At 41.1% G+C, this 22091-nt stretch overlaps 1 protein-coding gene across 4 annotated transcripts in view; it reads right to left on the bottom strand.

Moving 5' to 3' along the window:
* The window catches only part of SNAPC3 (small nuclear RNA activating complex polypeptide 3), a 43185-nt gene that overhangs the window by 5171 nt on the left and 15923 nt on the right, over positions 1 to 22091 (bottom strand). The window contains exons 3-7 of one of the 4 annotated variants that reach the window (XM_021682417.1): positions 21722 to 21806; positions 13824 to 13928; positions 11632 to 11781; positions 2040 to 2122; positions 420 to 584 (exon numbers count right to left, since the gene is read on the bottom strand). In XM_021682417.1, the coding sequence (XP_021538092.1) occupies positions 420 to 584; positions 2040 to 2122; positions 11632 to 11781; positions 13824 to 13928; positions 21722 to 21806 (588 nt within the window). Of the gene's footprint in view, positions 1 to 419; positions 585 to 2039; positions 2123 to 11626; positions 11782 to 13823; positions 13929 to 21721; positions 21807 to 22091 lie in introns of all 4 variants that reach the window. The other 3 variants (XM_044920573.1, XM_044920574.1, XM_044920575.1) reach the window with 3 other exon arrangements.

Genomic DNA, 22091 nt, shown 5'->3' with positions numbered 1-22091 from the left:
AATGACCCTTCTCTTCTCCCAGTTCCCTTTGATCTCCTTAAATTCTGGCAAAGAGACAAGAAACCTAGATACATAGTTGCAAACTGGCTAAGCAAAGGCATGATAGGATATACAAAGTGATCTCCAAAGCGGATGGCTACTGCCTGCCTGATCTACAAATGGAGACATTTACAGATTTTTAACCCTCTAATAAAGTATTTCTATCATAGATACTCCCCCAAATAAAGACAGAATATAAACGGATGGAGAGTTGGTCAGTCCAGGGAGAGCAAACATGATTTTGCCGCTCCCAAGCCAAGCTGCAGGCACTACTTTTATTCCTCTAATTGAAAACAAAACCAAACTGCCTGTGCTTTTATACTGTGAAATAAAGAAAAGGAAAACAGAACAAATACCATGTTCTGAGTGCTGCCACTTACCTTATGTCAGTAATGACAACAACGTGCTCACAGTCTCCCTGGTGACAATATAAGTAAGGAAAACCCAGTTTAATATACAGGTCGTTGAAGGTGAAATCTTCCATTTTAGCGGTCTGAAATTTTCCATAGCCTCTGTCATGGGACTCTGACCATTCAATGATAGTTCTGAAGGGGGGGAAAAGACAAGGGTAGTTCATTATGCCACAAAAACCTAAAAATGACAGAAAACGGTTTGTGACTGCAAGTATCACTCAATGTAACTGGACAGTTGCCACCTTGAGGAGACAATCTTAGTGGCTGACACAGGTAGAAACTAAGAACTCTGTGTCTTTATCCATTAGAGAAACAGTTCTCTAAGTGTGGTTCTGGAAGTCAAGGTGATCTTTGTGATTAAATGTCATTTGCCCTTTTCAACTCCTATTCTCTCATAAATGACCAGTATTCTAAAGGCTACATGAGGGGCGCCTGGATGGCTCAGATGGTTAAGCGTCTGCCTTCGGCTCAGGTCATGATCCCAGGGTCCTGGGATCGAGTCCCGCATCGGGCTCTCTGCTCCTTGGGAGCCTGCTTCTCCCTCTGCCTCTCTCTCTCTCTGGGTCTCTCATGAATAAATAAATAAAATCTATAAAAAAAATAAAGGCTATATGATGTGTTTTATCACTTCAGACTGAATGGAAAATGTAGAACAATGACATTCGCCTCATTCTGTTCTGGAAAAGTTATTTTTTTCCCCAAAATTATTAATGTTAACATGTAATGGGATTAAATTAGTTAATATTTAAAATATTTCTTAGCTTCAACTTCTAATATGGTAAATACTGATAGCTAAAGTCCTTTAGACTCCTCAAGTATAGTATAAAGGAATGCTGAAAGCAGCAAGTTTGAGAACTGCTACATTAGAATACAGATACAATTGGCTAAAATGAAAGAGAATGTATATAAACACTCAGAAACAATATACATATATATTTGAGTTGCTAAGACACTGATAGTAAAAGTATGGGCTAATTAACATGACTATGAGCTATAGATTTTTCATGTTATATACTTAACCATATATTTAACATACTCATCTAGGGCAAACAACAGTATATACTGGACAAGCAGAAAAAAACAGTAAGATTAATTTACTGCTATCACCTAAATATGAAAGAGACTAATAACGTGTTTAAGTGGGATTTAAAGTTTCTTAGACGTATCTATGGCTCAATACAAGATCTGCTAGAATTTTTTTTTTTTTAAAGTAGGCTCCACACCCAACATGGGGCTCAAGCTCAGGACCCCCGAGATCAAGAGTTGCTACGGACTGAGCCAGCCAAGTGCCCCAAGATTTGCTGGAATTTCTAAGACAGTAGATAACACAAAGATTTTGAAATAGTCTGTAGATCTTTGATAGGAAAATTTTCTTTCTGAAGTAAAAATTTTGATTAACTTAATAATACCTAGGCCAACCAGATGAAATAACTGAATATATTTTAAAAACTGATATTTCTGACCCCAAAACAAACAAAACAATTCCGTAGCAAAGACCCTTAACAGACCAGTAATAGGATTTGTGGAGATCTCACTATTTCAAGAACTAGAAACAGGAAAAACTGAGAAGATTTTTGAAAACTGTACCTGCTCAAATCTCTGCACTCGGGGTATCTTTTATCATTGTAAAATGTCCCTTCAAAATAAAAGAAGGCTGATTTGTACAGGTCCTATAAGGAAATAGATGGCATTGAAAGAGAGTCCTCTATTAATAATTAGGAAAGTGCTACCAATTCAAAATCTATAGGTCATAAAACCACACTAATATGCTTTACAGTAACTTTATGGAACCTCACAAAATATGCTCAGCTCATTAATTTGTTTACTATTTAATGAGAACCTCCTATGTGACAAGTTTTATGCTATTTACCAGGGATGAAAGTGTAAACATCTGATCCTTGCTGCCATTTTCAATGTTATCCTATTGCTGTTTTAATCACTAGGTCTGATTTAAATTCGTGTATTCTGAGACTTGTGAAAGGAACCTAATTAGAAATGAAATAAACAATATTATTTTATTATATGAATACACGGCAGTGAGTTATTTTGGATACTAGAAGTAAAAACCAAAAGTCACATCTTTGATATTTCCCCAGCGATAGGTGATTACAGAGTTATGTTTTTCTGTTATTTTTTAGTATTTTCAGCATACCTTTTTTTAAAAAAAGATTATTTATTTGAGAGACAAACAGAGATAGCGAGAGAGAGCATGAGCAGGGAGAGGGAGAAGCAGAAGTCCCTCCTGAGCAGGGAGCCCGATGCGGGGCTTGATCCCAGGACCCTGGGATCATGACCTGAGCTGAAGGCAGACACCTAACCAAGTGAGCTACCCAGGTACCCCTCAGTGTACTTTTTTTTTTTTAAGATTATTTATTTGAGAGAGAGCACAAGCGGGAGGGGCAGAAGGAGAGAGACTCTCCAACAGGCTCCACACTGAGCGTGGAGACCAATGCTGGGCTCGATCCCACGGCCCTGAGATCACTATCTGAAACCAAGATTAGGATGCTCAACCAACTGCGCCATCCAGGTGCCCTCAGTGTACTTTTATAAAAATTCCCCCTTCAAATTTTCAATAATTCTTAGGCAGAATTTGAGTATCTATTCTTACTCAAGCAGTCCTTTTTTTTTTCTAAGATTTTATTTATTTGCGAGAGAGAGCATGAGCAGGGTGAAGGGCAGAGGGAGAAGCAGGCTCCCCGCCGAGCAGGGAGCCCGATGCAGGACTCGATCCCAGGACTTCGGGATCATGACCTCAGCCGAAGACAGACACCTAACGACTGAGCCACCCAGGCGTCCCCTTACTCAAGCAGTCTTGCCCCAGAGGACCAGAGCAGTCACACAACTGGTCTGAACCATCTCAGGTTTCTTAACTTTCAGCCTACCAGACTTTCCAGAGGGGTGTCTCTTGGTCCTCCCTGCAGAACAGAATCCTAGAAACACCAAAAGACCAAGTCTCACCTCAGAGCCACTGAATGAGAATCTCTCAGGATGTGGCCCAGGCACTGATGTTTCCCCAAGCTCCCCAGGAGATTCAAATGGGCAAGCAGTGCTGAGAGGCACTCTGTTAGACTTGCTCTTCACAATACCCTTACAATCAGAGCCCTGGGGGAGAGTCAGAAGACCTGTGTTCTTTTCCTTAATCTATATGTAAGTACTCCTCAGACCTCGGATTCCTCACCTGTGTATCTGTCACACTATCTTACAGGACTGTAAAACCCCAAAGCACTTTATGAACTATGAAACATAGCTAAGTTTCAGGTATTAAAAAAATCTTACTCTAAAATAACCAAATGTATCTCCTTTGAAGCTTCTATTTTTCTTTCTTCATTCCCTCATTTACTTATTATCGGGCAATGGCATCAGACACCCTTATGAGACTAGCTGTGCTGTTTCTCGTTGGGCCGTCCCTCAATTTCCCTGACCCTGTTTCTTCATGTAACATTGGAGTAAAGCCATTACCTCCTTCCCAGGTACCTGTAGAGACAAAAGGATAACATGTACCAGAATGCCATATCTAGCTGCTATTAACACAAAAACTGCCACTAAATATACTTCTGGACACTCAAAGAGGTAAGCTAGGATCTAAAATAAAGGTTCTGAAAGCATCCTGCCTTATTTTGGAAATAAAAACAAGAGTTTCATTTTTTCATTACAAAATTCTTCTACAGGGCGCCTGGGTGGCTCAGTCGTTAAGCGTCTGCCTTCGGCTCAGGTCAGTATCCCAGGGTCCTGGGATCGAGTCCCGCATCGGGCTCCCTGCTCAGCGGGAAGCCTGCTTCTCCCTCTCCCACTCCCCCTGCTTGTGTTTCTGCTCTCGCTGTCTCTGTCAAATAAATAAATAAAATCTTCTTTAAAAAAAATGCTTCTACAGAACTTGAGTTGATTTAGGCAACTTAATGCTTTTGGTTGGCATAATTATTTAGAAGGGGTACTGTTTTGCATCTAAATCCGAAGTCATCCATTAGTAACTCTTCCTTGTGTCAGTATACAAATAGAACAGAAGATGTAAGCAATCTCAAAACCAGGTAATTTTGATTTTCAGTGGCAACCAGAGATCCTCACTACTAGTTTCCCTATTTTGTCAGCTATTTTAGCTGACCAACTCTGGGGAGGGGAGGATTGTCAACCAAAATGGAAAACCTAGTGTAAGAAGTTACTTCTGTTATGTACCTAATGTAGCCCCAGAGTCTACTGGTACTATTTCCACTTTATAAACAAAGTAACTATCGAGAACTAACAGGATCATGTGAACAAAGTCATTTATATATAATTTTAGGCATCAGTAATTTGTTCTCTTGTTAACATTCAAATCAGCTATATTAGAATTTCAGAAATAGGGTGCCTGGGTGGCTCAGTTGGTTGAGCATCTGCCTTTGGCTTGGGTCGTGATCCCAGGGTCCCGGGATGGAGTCCCGCATTGGGCTCCCTGCTCAGCGGGAGAGTCTGCTTCTCCCTCTCCCTCCACCCCTCCCCACAGCTTCTGCCCTTTCTCTCTCTCTCTTAAATAAATAAATAAAATCTTAAAAAAAAAAATGTTCAGAAGTATTCCTAGGATCTGCTGTGAGAAAATGGTAATGGGACAGATGCTGAAGAAGCTCTTTGTCTTACACCAGGGCTTTATTTATAATAAGTAACAGCAATATGTGCCAAGTATTTTTTTAAGTTCCTCTAAGCAAGACCCTTAAGAGATTACTGACAAAAAAGAAAAAAAAAACTAATCTGAGTGATGTTAAAAGTAGACCACATATTAAAATGTGAGGGGTCATTAAAAAAACAAAACAAAAAAACAACACTTGAGTAGAAAATACTGGCCTGATATTATACATATATTTAAAAAAAAAAGTGCACTCCGGGTGCCTGGGTGGCTCAGTTGGTTAAGCGACTGCCTTCGGCTCAGGTCATGATCCTGGAGTCCTGGGATCGAGTCCCGTGTCGGGCTCCCTGCTCGGCGGGGAGTCTGCTTCTCCCTCTGACCCTCTCCCCTCTCCTGCTCTCTCTCTCTCATTCTCTCTCTCAAATAAATAAATAAATAAATCTTAAAAAAAAAAATGCACTCCATTCTTTAACAACAATAGCCCAAAAAACAAATGTTAGCAAAACATATTACATTTTAGATATAAGCTTTTAAAATAGATTGAAATAGGGGCGCCTGGGTGGCTCAGTCGTTAAGCGTCTGCCTTCGGCTCGGGTCATGATCCCAGGGGCCTGGGATCGAGCCCCGCATCGGGCTCCCTGCTACACAGGAAGCCTGCTTCTCCCTCTCCCACTCCCCCTACTGTTCCCTCTCTCGCTGTGTCTCTCTCTGTCAAATAAATAAATAAAATCTTTAAAATAGATTGAAATATACTGGCTCAATGCTCCCAGTCTTCTCACATACTAAAATCATCTAAGTTAATATTCAAAATTCTTGCTTATTGGTTGAAATAAAGATTCTCCTTTCCTCAGCTACAAGAACCGCAACTCACTGATTTTTTTCCCATGATTACCAGTGGAATACATGCCAAGTATCTGTCCAAAAAAGCATTATTAACTTACAGACCAATTCTCAATTTTGTTACGTTTGACAATGGCATGAGGTGAACAGATAAAATAATCTGGCAAGGGGCGCCTGGGTGGCTCAGTCGGTTAAGCGTCTGCCTTCAGCTCAGGTCATGATCTCAGGGTCCTGGGATCAAGCCCCACATCGGGCTCCCTGCTCAGCGGGAAGCCTGCTTCTCCTTCTCCCATTCTGCCTGCTTGTGTTCCCTCTCTCGCTGTCAAATAAATAAATAAAATCTTAAAAAAATAATAATAATAATTTGGCAAAATGCTGAGAATTGGTGAAGGTGGGTAATGGGTACATAAGGACTCATACTATTTCTTGTGTGTATGGTCAGAATTTTCCAAGGGACCAGACTCATCAAGAAAGATGAGGACTCAGATAAACAGGGAAAAAAAAATTCCAAAGCAAAAATTAAAAAGAAAACCAAACCATAAAATACAAATGCCAATCAGTGAAATAAAAATCTTTCCATAGGTCAGACAAATGTTAGCAGAGATTCCAGAGGCCATGTGTTTAGAAGCTGCTGCAACTCTCAGCATAGCTGAGTTTTCACTCGCTGCCTATTCAGCAAGGAAACAAAGGCAGGGAAAGACCCTCACGCCTGGCATCATGCCAACACGGCAAACAAGAATGTGGGGCTTGGAAGTCAAGTTGACAATGGTCTGAATGCAGCCTCCACTCTGCTTACCAAACATGGGCAACGCATGACAGCGCTCTAACCCAACTTCTTCGTATCTTTAAACGGTGATAATTCTGTCCAAAGCGTACTTCTGTCTAGCACATGGTAAGTGCTCAATAATCCGAGGATATTATTTTTTTTTTTAAGATTCTATTTATTTATTTGTCAGAGAGAGGTCACAAGCAGGGGGAGCGGCAGGCGGAGAGAGAAGCAGGCCCCCCACCAAGCAGGGAGCCCAATGCTGGGCTCGATCCCAGGACCCTGTGATCATGACCTGAGCTGAAGGCAGACGCTTAATTAACCAACTGAGCCACCCAGGTGCCCCCAGAGGATACTATTTTAATAAAGAGACGGAAGAGGCAGAAACAATACAACTGCACGTGTGTTAAGTATTTAAAATAGGACGATGGGTCATCCAACCCCCGGCTTAGAAAGCTGCTGAACGCATCAGCACTGATGTACAAACACAACGAACTAACCACGCCCGGTTAAAGGTTTTTTATTTATTTATTTATCTGAGAGAGAGAATGGGAGACAGAGAGCGTGAGAGGGAGGAGGGTCAGAGGGAGAAGCAGACTCCCTGCCGAGTAGGGAGCCTGATGCGGGACTCGATCCAGGGACTCCAGGATCATGACCTGAGCCGAAGGCAGTCGCTCAACCAACTGAGCCACCCAGGCGCCCCTAACCACGCCCGGTTAAAAACCCTCTCCGGGGTTCCTGGCACTAAGACTCATTCCCAGATCTGACTCCAACTGCCTTGAGCCGTGAAAACATGATTGCCATCAGAGTGAATTCAGATTTTGCGTATTAAAGTGAATTTATAAAAACTTTGTAATTACACTTTTTTTTTTTTTTGGGTAGGGTAGAGAAATGGCAGAAGACTCCTGCTTCTCCTTTAAAAGATAAATTTTTATTTCCTGGTCTGCACACAGCCTTGAAATTCCATTTGTTTCTCTTTAATGTTTATTTCCAAGAGCAGCAAGATGCCAAACCTGAAGAAACCAATTATCTTAAAACCATTTTTGGTATAACTAGAAAACTAAGTGAAATCTATGTGAGTCATAGGACGCTGGTCTCCTTGCCAATCACCAAAAGGACTAGAACACTGCCCGCCCTGTGGGGCAGAGAGACGTTATCAAATAGCACCAGCCGATTATTACAGGCACTATAATAGCCAGACGAAATGGTGCCGGGGTGGCAAAGAGAGGACTGTCAGGAAAAATTTTAAGTAATAAGTGAGTTTAAAGCTGGGTTTGGAAATATGAATATGAACCAGATGGATGGAGGGAGGGAAAGGACTTCCTACCATGTTCAGACATTCGGAGGCATGAAAAAGTATTATGCTTGAGCAACGTAAATTATCTGTGGCTGAAGCATAAGGTGCAGAAGTAGGGGGTGGATAGTATGGAAAGTAAACTTGGGAATCATCGTTACAAAAGGCCTTGTATGTCAGTCTACAGAGCTCCACTTAGATTTTTAAACTGGAGAAGGACAGGATCAACTTCTTTTTATTTTTGAAGACTATTTTTAAATTTTTTTTTAAAGATTTATTTTTTCTTTTTCTTAGAGACAGAGAAAGCAAGAGCGCGGCAAAGCCTAAGTGTATTTTCAAAGTAGAGCCAAAGCTCTTGCTGATGCCTTCAATGTGGGAGGAAAAGGAGACAAGGAGGACTCCCAGGTTTTTAGCCCAAGTAACCAGATGCAGAACAGGCGTATTTACTGAGAGAGGAACACTGGGGAGGGCATAAAATGAGGTGGAGATGTAGAGTCTGCTTTTGAACAGAGTAAGTTTGAGATGGCTATTAGACATCCAATAAAAACTGTCGGGGCGCCTGGGTGGCTCAGTGGGTTAAGCGTCTGCCTTTGGCTCAGGTCATGATCCCAGGGCTCTGGGATCGAGCCCCACATCGGGCTCCCTGCTTGGTGGGGGGCTTGCTTCTCCCTCTCCCCCTCACCCTGCTTGTGCTCTCTCTCTCTCTGTCAAATAAATAAACAAATCCTTTAAAAAAAGTAAAATAAAAAAATAAAAACTGTCAAGGATGGGGCACCTGGCTGGCTCAGTTGGAAGAGCATGAGAACTCTTGATCTCAGGGTTGTAAGTTACAGCCCCACGTTGGGTTAGACATAACTTAAATAAATAAAACTTAAATAAAAAAACTGTCAAGGAGACTGCTGGATATCGAAGTCTGGAGGTCAGAGAAGATGCTGAGATTGGAGATATAATTTTGGAAGTCCCAGTATTGATAGCTATGAATCTGGGTAAGATCACCTAGGGAGGATATAGAGGGAAGGTCTGAGGGACTGACACCCAGGGCTTTACAATACAAGTCAGGAAAATGAGAAGCATCCAGCAAAGGAATTAATTAAAAGTCAGTCAGACAGAAAGAATATCAGGTGGGTGTAATGTCCTAAAAGCTAAGTAAAGAAAACGTTGCAAGGAAGGAGGAATATTCAAAGGTGTGACGTGCTGATTAGTGGTCAGAAAAGGTGAGAACCAAGTCTATGGTGGCATCAAGAAAAGTGATTTTCCAGGAGTGCTGGGAATAAACGTTGAGTGTATGGGCGCCTGGGTGGCTCAGTTGGTTAAGCGACTGCCTTCGGCTCAGGTCATGATCCTGGAGTCCCTGGATCAAGTCCCTCATCGGGCTCCCTGCTCGGCAGGGAGCCTGCTTCTCCCTCTGACCCTCCCCCCTCTCATGTGCTCTCTCTCTCTCATTCTCTCTGTCTCAAATAAATAAAATCTTTAAAAAAAAAAATAAATAAAATAAACATTGAGTGTAAGACAAGGTGACGGCAGAAAAAGAGAAACAATGAATTTAGGGGCTATTATTGACTATTATTGTTCCTACTTGCTGTTATTCACTCTGAGTGGTGGCTAGGGGAAGATGCATGGTCGAGACAAGGTTTTAGGAAGGGAGCTACCACAGCGTGTCTGCAATGAAGGGTGAGCTGGCAGAATGGAAGGAACCGTGATGTGAGGCCAAGCACGGTGAGGACATGGGATCCCATGGGCAAGCAGCCTGGCCTCAGGTGGCAGCAGCTTTAGTCCAGCCACTGTCCCGCGTGGGAGGGCAGGGTACATGGGCAGATGGCTATATGGAGGTGAGAGGTGATGGAAAGTTCTCTTCTGGTAACTTTATCTTCTCCATGAAACAAACAGCAAGGGTTTTCCACTGATGGTAAGCCATGAGATGTAGGCAGTTTCAGAATGAATCACACAGTTCCCCTGAAAAGGGGCAGAGTGAATCGACTATAGAAATTCGAATAAAATGCCAGGCAGCACTGAGGCTAAACGGAAATGTCCAGGAGGCAGTCAAAACAATGATGTAGAAATCAGGAGAGAACGCGGCGAGAGAGAGACACTAACAAAGATTTGAGTACACTTAAAACCATGAAAATGGAGGAAAGACCGGGAGGATTCATAAGAACTGCCAAAATGAAGTCTACGTTTTTTTTTTTTAATTTATTTTATTTATTTGAGAGGGAGAGAGACAGCTAGAGAGGGAACACAAGCAGGGGGAGTGGGAGAGGGAAAGCAGGCTTCCCGCGGAGCAGGGAGCCTGATGTGGGGCTCGATCCCAGGACTCCAGGATCATGACCCGAGCCGAAAGCAGACGCTTAACCAACTAAGCCACCTAAGCACCCTGAAGCCTATATGCTAGCAATAGTTATGTGGCTGGTGGCACAGGAACCAGCAAAATAGTGACTGCGGTGGTTCTCACCCAAACCCTCTCCATTCTAGTTGACCCGAATATCCTTTCCTGATCTACAGGAGAGGCCACCCCTTTTAAGTGGGCCAGTAAACCTGAGGTCTTCTACCAGAGGTGTACCAAGTAACAGAATTAGCTCAAGTCTGCCCTACCATGAAATATAGAGGGATCAAGACCCTATTACTTTACTGGGCAAGCAATCCCTTCGGAAAACTTTGCAGGTGGCCAGTCTACCACTTTGCCCCTTTCTATCTTTATCCAATGGGTATGTAAACTTCTCTGTCCTTCTGAGAGCAACTCCATGGGAAACAGCAGCAAGGACCAACATCAGATGCTCTCTGTGTCCCTGCTTGGTACTGCGCCTTGAACTGACAGGACCTTCTATGGGCAGTGAGGCTCTCAGGTGGACGCCCACCCTTTGCTGGGGGCAGTTAGGACAGATGGAAACTCAGAGTTTGAAAGAGGAGACAGTGAACAGCAAATTCAAATGCTAGTGAGGTCAAGTTGTATGAACATGGAGAAGAGATTAGACAATTAGGTGGTAACTATGACCTTAAAAGGAAGAGTATATACTAATAGAATGGTTGAGAACTGAAGGGGAGATAGAAAATCAAAACTGAGCACAGCCTCATCTTTGAAAATGTCTTTTTTTTTTTTTTTTAAGATTTTATTTATTTATTTTTTTAAAGATTTTATTTATTTTTTTGACAGAGAGAGACACAGCGAGAGCAGGAACACAAGCAGGGGGAGTGGGAGAGGGAGAAGCAGGCTTCCCGCAGAGCAGGGAGCCCGATGTGGGACTCGATCCCAGGACCCTGGGATCATGACCTGAGCCGAAGGCAGACGCCTAACGACTGAGCCACCCAGGCGCCCTTATTTATTTATTTGAGAGAGAGAGAGAGCGCATAGAGGGAGAGGGAGAAGCAGACTCCCCGCTGACCAAAGAGCCCAATGCGGGGCTGGATCCCAGAACCCTGGGATCATGAGCTGAGCCAAAGGCAGACACTTAATGACTGAGCCACCCAGGCACCCCTGAAAATGTCTTGATGATAAAAAGAAGGGAAGAGATAAACTTGATGGAATGGCATAAAAGAAGAAAGGATTTACTGCAACATTTATGAGTCTGCTAGAGTAGAGTAGTCTGCTAGAGTAATCACTACTTATTTAGCTTATTATTATTGTTATTACTATTATTATTTCTTCTTGTTTTATGAAGGGTAAGAAAAAAAAGAAAACACAACACCTTACTTTGCTTATGTGCTCAGGAGCTTGATCAGGAGTGTTGCTGAATTCCCCACCTATCTGGAGGTCACTGACACAGCAAATTGAATCTCTCAGTTCCGTGAGCTTCTGACTGCCCAACACCAGCATCGTCTGGTATGGTTTGTGTTCTTTGTGCTAAAATTCAAATGGTAAATAAGTAAGTGTCCACTTAGAGACAAAGCAATTAAACTGTACATCCTGTCCTGACCAGATTTAGATGAAGTTACTGGTTTTCTGAATTTAAAGTTATCCCCATAACTTAGTGTTCTGTGTTTTCTTAGATTCTGTATTTGTCCATCTGGCATCCATTAATAACAGGGCCAAATTAATGGCCAAAACTGTTTACATCTCCCCCGTGATCCAGAGCCTGGTCTCTGAAGTCACTTCCTTGTTCTCATTCTCACACACCAAGCCAGTATTTGCTCGTCCTAAATCAATGTAAGGTCAGGTAGTGGACAACTAGGGACAGTCCCTAGGCCCCCCGAACCCGCTGGAATTACTCAACCTAGCCAAGCCCGAACCATTCGCCCTGCCCATGGAAACCTCAATAAAGGCTGTGGCCTTTGGCTTCTCCTCACTCCTTCTCGTTCCCAACTGTCACTGGTGCTTTCCTCTGTGGCCCTGCGGCTGTGGTCGACTTGCTCCTCTCAGGAAATATAAGTAATTAACATCTCTCAATGGCACTGGCCCCTAGTATAGTCACTCGGCCACCTCCATAACTTAGAATCCCACAGGCAACTGAGACACTTGGTGTTATGATCTGAATGTCTCTGTCCACCCCAAATTCAGATACTGCAATCCTACCGCCCAAGTGATAGTGTTCAGAGGTTGGGCCTCTGGGAGGGGGGGTGATGAGGTGGTGCAGGCTGAGCCTCATGAACGGGGTCAGTGCTCTTATAAAAGATCCCACAGAAAGCCTAGCTCCTTCGGACACCTGAGAGACCTGTGACCTGGAAGAGGGCCTCACCTGCCTGTGCTAGCCCCAAGCTTGGACTCCCAACATCCAGAACTGGGACAAACTGCTGGTTATAAGCCGCTCGATCAGCGGTATTTTGTTACAGCGGCCACAAAGGACTAAGACACTTGGCAACAGAACTTTCTTAGTTTAAGCTAAAGTTTATGGGGTGCCTGGGTGGCTCAGTCATTAGGTGCCTGCCTTCGGCTCGGGTTGTGATCCCAGGGTCCTGGGATCGAGCCCCACATCAGGCTCCCTGCTTGGCGGGGAGCCTGCTTCTCACTCTGCCTGCCGCTCCCCCTGCTTGTCCTCTTTCTCTCTTTCTCTGTCAAATAAATAAAATCTTTAAAAAAACAAAATAAGCTAAAGTTTATAATCAAGATGCTACTAAAATGAAATTACCAAGAACCTTTGGAATATAACTTCATCTAGCAGCACTGTGTTTTATTTATTATTATTATTTTAAGTAGGCTCCACGTCCAACCCAGGGCTTTAACTCATAACCCTGAGATCAAGAACCCAGACGCCCCAGCAGCAGTGTGTTTTAAAATTTCCTCCAAACAATCTATACACTACTCTCATGTTATAGACCCAGAGGTTCCGTTTTATTGGTTTGGTTTGACTGGTAATTTCAGATCTTAATCAAACAAGGTAATTAGTACTAACTATATCCCAGCTGCTTCATTATTGACTATTCACAAGTGCAATTCATGTATAGTAATATTTCAATTAAACCTTATCAAAGTTTGTGACATCTATTTGGGGAATCAAGAATACACACACTAGGGGCTACGGTAGAATTCTTTTTATCAGAGACCTCTAAGAAATTTCTGAATACTCCTGTTAACTTTCTGCATTTTCCTCAAAGAAGAGCTGTTTTTAGTTAGTTTTGACAGCTTCCCAAGTATTCTGAATTGGTGAACAAAGGGTACCCTACTCCTTTACCAGTCACCTATTCTGTAAAAAACAAACAAACAAACAAAAAACACCTAAGAAACAAACCCAAGAATTCACATAATTACAATCACTGTGGATTTACATATACTTTCAGTTGCTTCCAGTGCAGCAATTACAAATAAATTCCAGCATTATAACTGTTACATAAAACAGTGTATGTCTGCATTTATTTTGAACCCTAAAGGTTGTGACTATTCAAATTATTAAACCCTTTGACAAAAGTCACCCATATTATCTGTGAAATTCAAAAGGTTTTACTACTGACCTTATGAAATATAATAGGGTATAAGATATTCACAGATAGGATAAGCTCCCCTTCTTCAATCATGTCTGCTGGATTTTCAGGCTTTTTTCCTATGGCATGTGACTCCTGAAGGAGAAAAACAAGTAAGAGACCTTAAAATCACAGTATGACTCAGCGAAGAGGCAGTGTGGAACAACAGCTGTAAGCAAGGGCTAGAGTCAGGCAGCCGTGGCTTTGACTCCTAATTTTACTTTAAGGAAATTGTTAAAAACTCTCTTAAGCTTTAGTTTCATCTTCTGTAAAAAAAAAAAAAAAACAGAAAATACTCACTTTACAGAACTATTGCTGGGAACGTGTACATACAGTATCTAATATGGTTGGCACTAAATGCTTAGCAACTGATGATAAAACAGGAATATCAACTAATGCTGGTATAACACTGGCATTTACAGCTGCTCATAACACTTGTACATACCTCCTCTCACACTATTACAAGAGCTATTTGACAGATGCACAGAGGTTCAGATTTACCCAAGGTAAATGAGCAAGTCTGGATGCAGATCAGTTTGGCTCTAAAACCAACACAGTCTTGCTTTTTACAACATTCTCACATCTGTAATACCTCACACACTTCTATTATGTGAGCACAATAACTACAAAATAAAAGCCCCCAGAGCAGCCTAGTTAAGAAGTACAGGTGTAAAAGTAAGAGGGAGTGACAATACGCAAAATGGCATAGTCGGCAGCTCTAGGGATCAGTCCCTCCACCAAAGCAACCAGTAAGATGGAAAGAGAGATCGGAACCAACTGTTTTGGAATTCTGGAATCTGATCAGTCAGTTACATCGACTAGGAAAGTGTTTGATGAAAGGATAATCTTTCATTAGTAAGCACAGAGTGCAAACCAACTGCCACCCCCCATTCCTCAGCCCCACTGCAGATGTGGAAATAGGGGCCTATGTTCCTGAATAGATGGCTGATGCCATGACAAGCAATGGCGACCTTGTTCTCCCCAAACTGGGGGTTTTGGTTGCTCTGGTAATGTCCTGATGACCCGGTGCAGACACCTGCCTGGGTTTTGGTCTCCTGGTAGCAGTGGCTTCCCACAGCAGCAGCTACTGGGAAATTTAGAAACAGGGCCTTTTCTTTTTTTTAAATTTGTGGAGGCAGACATTTAAGGAAATCTTGAACTCTTGGCTGTCCATAGAGATAATAAAACAGAAATATCCATAACCATACACAATAAGGAGTACACGCAGCTCCAACAATCAACAAGTAAAAAAATTTACTCAGAATGTCCAGTAGATTCGTTGTTCTCAATAAAAACATAAAGCACACAAAGAAACAAGAAAATATGTCACATTCACAAGAAAAAAAAAAAAATCTGACAAAAGCCACCCACGAGGAAGCCCAGATACAGAAGTTACTTGTCAAAGCGGTTAAATCAACTGTTTTAAATGCATTCAGTGAGCTGGGAGTAGGACAACATATTTGAAGTCATGAAAGAAAAAAACACCATTAACCAAGAATTCTATGCCTGGCAAAACTATCCTTCAGGAATGAAAAAGAAATTAAGGCATTTTCAGATAAAAAAAGAGGGGGGAGAGTTCATTACCGGTAGGCTTTGTACAAGAAATGCTAAAGAGAGTTCTTCAGGATGAAATGAGAAGACACTAGACAGTAACTTGAATCCGTAAGAAGAAATAAAGAACACTGGTAATGGTAACTACATAGGCAAATATAAAAGCCAAAGCTATTATACTTTTAGTTTATAACTTTTTTCTCAAAAGCAAATGCATAAAACAGTATTTATAAATTTATGTTAACAGACACACAAAGAGATGATGAGACAATAACAACATCAAGGGAGAGGGACAGAGATGTATAAAAGCAGAGTATCTGTCCTTGAAGGTACTACTGAAACAAAGTTGGTATTAAGATTAGGTTGTTATAGTTTTAAGATGGTAATTGTAATCCACAAGGTAACCACTACGAAAACAAGTAAAACACATACATATGGAAAGAAGGAAAACAAAATACACCGTAAAAATTCAACTAAATACCAAAAAGGACAATAATAGAGGAACCAAGGAACAAAAGATAGGTATGGCATACAGATACCTAAATGGCAGAAATAAAGTAATTACTTTAATACAGGTGGGCTAGACTTTCCCATTAAAAAGGCAAAGATTGGCAGAATGGATTAAAAATATTTCATCATCTATACACTCTCTGTAAGAGACTCACTTTAGACGTGAAGACACAAAGAGGTTGGAAGTAAAAAAATGGAAAAAGGTATTCCACACAAATAGTAACCAAATGAAAGCTATATTATTGTCAGATAAAACGGACTTTAAGTAAAAAAAGGTTACAGGAGACAAAGGAGGGCACTGTATATTGATAAAATATGCAATCCAAAAAGATACAATAATTATATACATACGTAGCTAACAACAGAATGCCAAAATATATGAAGCAAAACTGACAGAACTGAAGGGAGAAATACATTGTTCTATGATAATAGGTGGAAACTTCAATACCCCACTTCCAATAATGAGTAGAATAACCACACAGAAAATTAATAAGGAAATAACACTACAAACCAATGAGATCTCACTGACAGATACAGAACACTCCATCCAACAATACATTCTTCTCAAGTGCACATGAACAATTCTCTGAGATAGACCACCAAGTCTTAATGAATTTGAAAGTACTAAACCAATTAAAGTATATTTTCTGTTTATAATTGAATAAAACTAGAAATCGTAATAGGAACAAAACTAAAAATTCAGTGGATATTAAATAACACACTCTTAAATGACCAATGGGTCAAAAAAGAAATCACAAGGGAAATTAGAAAATACCTTGAGACAAATGAAAACGAAAACAGAACACAGAAACTTATAGGATGCAGCAAAAGCAGTACAAAGAGGGAAACTTAACAGCTGTAGACATCTGCACTAAAAAAAGAACAATTCAAGTAAATAACCTTACTGTATACACTAAGGAACTGGAAAAAGAAGAGCAAACTAAACCCAAAACTAGCAGAAGGACGGTAACAATCAAAACGAATCCAAGGGGCGCCTGAGTGGCTCAGTCGTTAAGCATCTGCCTTCTGCTCAGGTCTGATCCCAGGGTCATGGGATCAAGTCCCACATGGGGCTCCCTGCTTGGCGGGAAGCCTGCTTCTCCCTCTCCCACTCCCCCCTGCTTGTGTTCCCTCTCTCGCTGTGTCTCTGTCACATAAATAAATACATACATACATACATACATACATACATACCGACCAACCGACCCAGGACTAGTGTAGTTCACTGGTGAACTACACTAAAGAATTATATCAATTCTCCCCAACATCTTCCAAGAAGTTTGAAGAAGAGAGAATACTTTTTTTTTTTTAAAGTATGCTCTATGCCCAAAGTGAAGTCAAGAGTCACATGCTCTACCAACTGAGCCAGCCGGGCATCCTGAGGGAATACGTTTTTTAAGATTTTATTTATTTGGGGTGCGGGGGGGGAAAGCAGACTCCCTGCTGACCAGGGAGCCCGATGTAGGGCTCGATCCCAGGACCCTGGGATCATGACCTGACTGGAAGGCATTGCCCAACCATGCAGACGCCCCCAGAGGGAATACTACTTCTTAACTCATTCTATGAGATCAACACACTCTGATACCAAAGTCAGACAAAGACACCACAAGAAAACTACAGGCCAGTATCATTTATGAATATAAATGCAAAACTCCCTAACAAAATACTAGCAAACCGGGTCACGTGGGTGGCTCAGTCGGTTAAGCATCTGCCTTCAGCTCAGGTCATGATCTCAAGAGTCCTGGGATCAAGCCCCACATTGGGGCTCCCTGCTCAGGGGAGAACCTGCTTCTCCCTCTCCCTCTGCCCCTCCCCCCATGCTCTCACTCTCTCTTGCTCGATCTCAAATAAATAAATAATCTTTAAAACCAAAATACTAGCAAACCAAATTCAGCAGCATATAAAAAGGATTATATACCACAGCCAAGCGGATGCAAGGAGTAGTTCAACACACACAAATCAATCAATGTAATACACCATACTAACAGAGGATGGAAAAAACCCACACCATTATTTCACTGAAATGCAGAAAAGATATGAGGAAATCCAATGCCTTTTCACAACAAAGGCACTGAATAAACTCGGAACAGAAGGGCACTTCTTCAACATGATGAAGGACATATACGAAAAATCCACAGCTAAAATCATACTCAATGGTGAAAAACAATAAGGATGTGTACTGTTGCCACTTCTGCTCAACATAGTACTAGAAATTCTAGCCAGAATAATGAGATTAAAAAAGGAAGAAAGGAAAAAGAATGAATGAGCAACCAAATTAGAAAGAGATAAAGTTATTTGTTTGCAGATGACAGGCATGATCTTCTATGTATAAAATCGTGAAGAATCCACACAAAAAACCTATTAGAGCTAATAAATTTACCAAAGTTGCAGGCTACGAAATCAACACACAAAAACTGGTTATATTTCTATATAGCAGCAGTGTACAACTTAAAAAGGATATTAAGAAAATAATTCCATTTAAAATATCATCAAAAGGAATAAAATAGGGGCGCCTGGGTGGCTCAGTTGGTTAAGCGACTGCCTTCGGCTCGGGTCATGATCCTGGAGTCCCGGGATCGAGTCCCGCGTCGGGCTCCCTGCTCGGCGAGGAGCCTGCTTCTCTCTCTGACCCTCCCCCCTCTCATGTACTCGCTCTCTCAAATAAATAAATAAAATCTTTAAAAAAAAAAAAAAAAAAAAGGAATAAAATACTTAGGAATAAATTTAACAGAAATGAAAAGACGTGGGGTGCCTGCCTGGCTCAGTCGGTAGAGCATGTGACTCTTGATCTCAGGGTTGTGAGTTCAAGCCCCATGTTGGGTGTAGAAATTACTTTAAGAGAATAAAAAAAATCTTTAAAAAAAGAGAAAGAGGGGCACCTGGGTGGCTCAGTTGGTTAAGCGACTGCCTTCGGCTCAGGTCGTGATCCTGGAGTCCCAGGATCGAGTCCCGCATCAGGCTCCCCGCTCAGCGGGGAGTCTGCTTCTGCCTCTGAACCTCTCTCCTCTCGTGTTCTCTCTCTCATTCTCTCTCTCTCAGATAAATAAATAAAATCTTTAAAAAAAAAAGAGAGAAAGAAATCAAAGGCTTTTACACTTAAAAACTACAAAATGTTACTGAACAAAATTAATGACAACTTAAATAAATTTAAAGACAAGGCTTGCTCATGGATTAGAAGATGTTCAAATGACAACACTACCCCAAATCGTATACAGAGTCAATTCAATCCCTATCAAAATCACTATGGGGTTTTTTTTTTGACCCAGAAATAAAACCACCCTCCTAAAAGCCCTAGGGAATTCTGAGGAACCATAAACAGCCAAAACAATCCTGAAAAAGATTAAAATTGGAAGACTCACATTTCCCAATTTCAAAAATGACCACAAAGCTATAATAATCAAAACAGATCAGGCTGAAGGTAAGACAGACATACAGACTCATGGAATAGAATGGAGAACTCAGAAATAAATCTTGTATGGTCAACTGACTTTTAACGAAGGTGTCAAGACCATTCAACACACCATTTTTCAACAAATGGTGCTGGGAAAACTGGATATCCACATACAAATGAATGAAGTTATACCTTTTCCTTATTTATAAAAATTAACTCAAAATGGATCAAAGACTTGAACTAAGAGCTAAAACTATAAACTCTTAGACGAAAACATGGGGGAAAGCTTCATTACTACAATGGATTTGAAGATAGTTTAAGTACGACACCAAAAGCACAGATATCAACAACAAAAAGATAAAGTGAACTTAATCAAATTTTAAAACTTTTGTACATCAGAGGACACTATCAAGGGAGTGAAAAGATGACCTGTAGATGGGAGAAAACATTTTAAAATCACACATATGGTAAGGGTCTAGTATCCAGAATATACAAAGAACTCTTACAACTCAACAAAGGGACAACCCAATTAAAAAACTAGTAAAGGGGGCGCCTGGGTGGCTCAGTTGGTTAAGCGACTGCCTTCGGCCCAGGTCATGATCCTGGAGTCTCAGGATCGAGTCCCGCATCGGGCTTCCTGCTCAGCAGGGAGTCTGCTTCTCCTTCTGACCCTCCCCCCTCTCATGTGCTCTCTCTTTCTCATTCTCTCTCTCAAATAAATAAATAAAATCTTTTTAAAAAAATAAATAAAAATAAATAAAAATTTAAAAAAAAAATAAAAAACTAGTAAAGGACTTGAATAGACATTTCTCCAAAGAGGACATTCAAATGGCCAAAAGGCACATGAAAAGATGCTCAACATCACTTACCATCTGGGAAATGCAAATTGAAATCATAATGAGATACCATTTTATGCCCACTAGGATGGCTATTCTCAAAAAACAATAACAAATGTTGAAGAGGATGTGGAGAAACTGGAACCTTTGTGCATTGCTAGTGGGACTGTCAAATGACCCAGCTGCTGTGGAAAAGTTTGATGGTTCCTCAAGATGTTAAACCTAGATTAGCATATGCCTGAGCAATTACACTCCCAGGTATATACTGAAAAGAACTGAAAATGGACTCAAACAGATACCTGTATACTGGTGTTCATAGCAGCATTATTTACAATAGCCAAAAAATGGAAATAAGCCAAATGGCCATCAGAAGATGAACAGATAAACAAAATGTGGTATATCCATACAAGGAAATATTATTCAGTCACAGATAAAACCTTTAAAACATTATACTAAGTAAAATAAGCTGAACACAAAAGAACAAATATTGCATGATTCCACTTACATGAAGTATCTAGAACAGGCAAATTCATAGAGACAGAAAGTAGAATAAAGGTTACCAGGGGCTGAGGGAAAGGAAAATGGGGAGTTATTTACTTAGTACAGAATTTCTGTTTGAGATGATGAAAAAGTTCTGGAAATACTGATGGGTACATAACACAGTCAATGTACTTAATGCCACTTAAACTGAACATTTAACAATGGTTAAAATAGTAAATTTTATGTGAATTTTACCACAATAAAAAAATAAGTGGGAGAGAAATCAGATGCCTTATGTACTACCTAGTGACCAACACAGCATCTGACACACAGTAGGTCTTCAAGAATATGTACTGAATGAACCCATCATGTCTAACACTTAATTCCTCATTATTTATCAACTTAAATTTTTCTGAGGGTTTACATAAGAGATGGTGGATTAAGAATGTGATTAAACTACAATCAGGAGCAGAACAAAAGTACCAGCAATAGGGAGATGAAAAGGCATGAATTTAGCCTAATATAGAGAGCAAAACCAAACTAAAAGCAGAAATAAACAGGTGCTTGGGTGGCTCAGTCAGTTAAGCTCGGGTCATGATCCCAGGGTCCTGGGATTGAGCCCCGCATCAGGTTCCCTGCTCAGGAAGGAGTTTACTTCTCCCTCTCCCTCTGGGGCTCCCCCTGCTTGTGCTCTTTCTCTGTCAAACAAACAAACAAACAAATGCAAGAATAAAGGCAGAGATCTGAAAGAGTCAAATGTGCCATCACTTGAATTTTTTCTTCAAGATTTTTATTTATTTATTTGAGACAGAGGCAGACATAGAGAGAGCACAGGAGCGAGGAGAGAAGTAGGCTCCCAAGTGAGCAGGGAGCCCGATGGCGGATCACGACCTGAGCCGAAGGCAGACGTTTAACCGACTGAGCCACCCAGGTGCCCCCCCCGATCACCTGAGTTCTGTGGGTCTTTTTCTCCTACCAGTTCCCAGTCCCAATGAGGTTTCTCTAAGTTTGTTTTCAGCTAAGCATATCCAATATAAAGCCACCCTACAGTCATCACTAACACCCAATGACAGAGTGTTTCACTGTTTCATGGGGAAAAAAAAGAAAGATGAGACTCTTACCATCTCATAAGCAAATGTTTCTTGTCTGCAAACCCGATCTATTGTTATGGTTTCTTCCCGCTGTTCCAGAAGTTTCTTTCTAACCCTGTTAAAAGAACAAGAAAAATCAAACTTCAATACCTTTACTGGGTCTTCCAAGATATCTTTAATACTTAGCTTTTATTTGAATTTTTTTTTTTTTTTTTGAGAGAGAGGCAGGGGCAGAGGGAGAAGAAGAGAGAATCCCAAGCAGGCTCCATGCCCAGCAATCTCTGAGATCATGACTTGAACTGACATCAAGTCGGACACTTAACTGACTGAGCCACCCAGGCACCCCCTGAACGAATTTTGAACTAATTTTAGACTTACAGCTAAAAGAAGCTGTAAAAAT

Source organism: Neomonachus schauinslandi, chromosome 13 (genome assembly GCF_002201575.2).
Source record: "Neomonachus schauinslandi chromosome 13, ASM220157v2, whole genome shotgun sequence".
NCBI lineage: Eukaryota > Metazoa > Chordata > Mammalia > Carnivora > Phocidae > Neomonachus > Neomonachus schauinslandi.
Note: the sequence above shows the minus strand (reverse complement) of the source record. Positions and strands in the feature narration are given on the sequence as shown.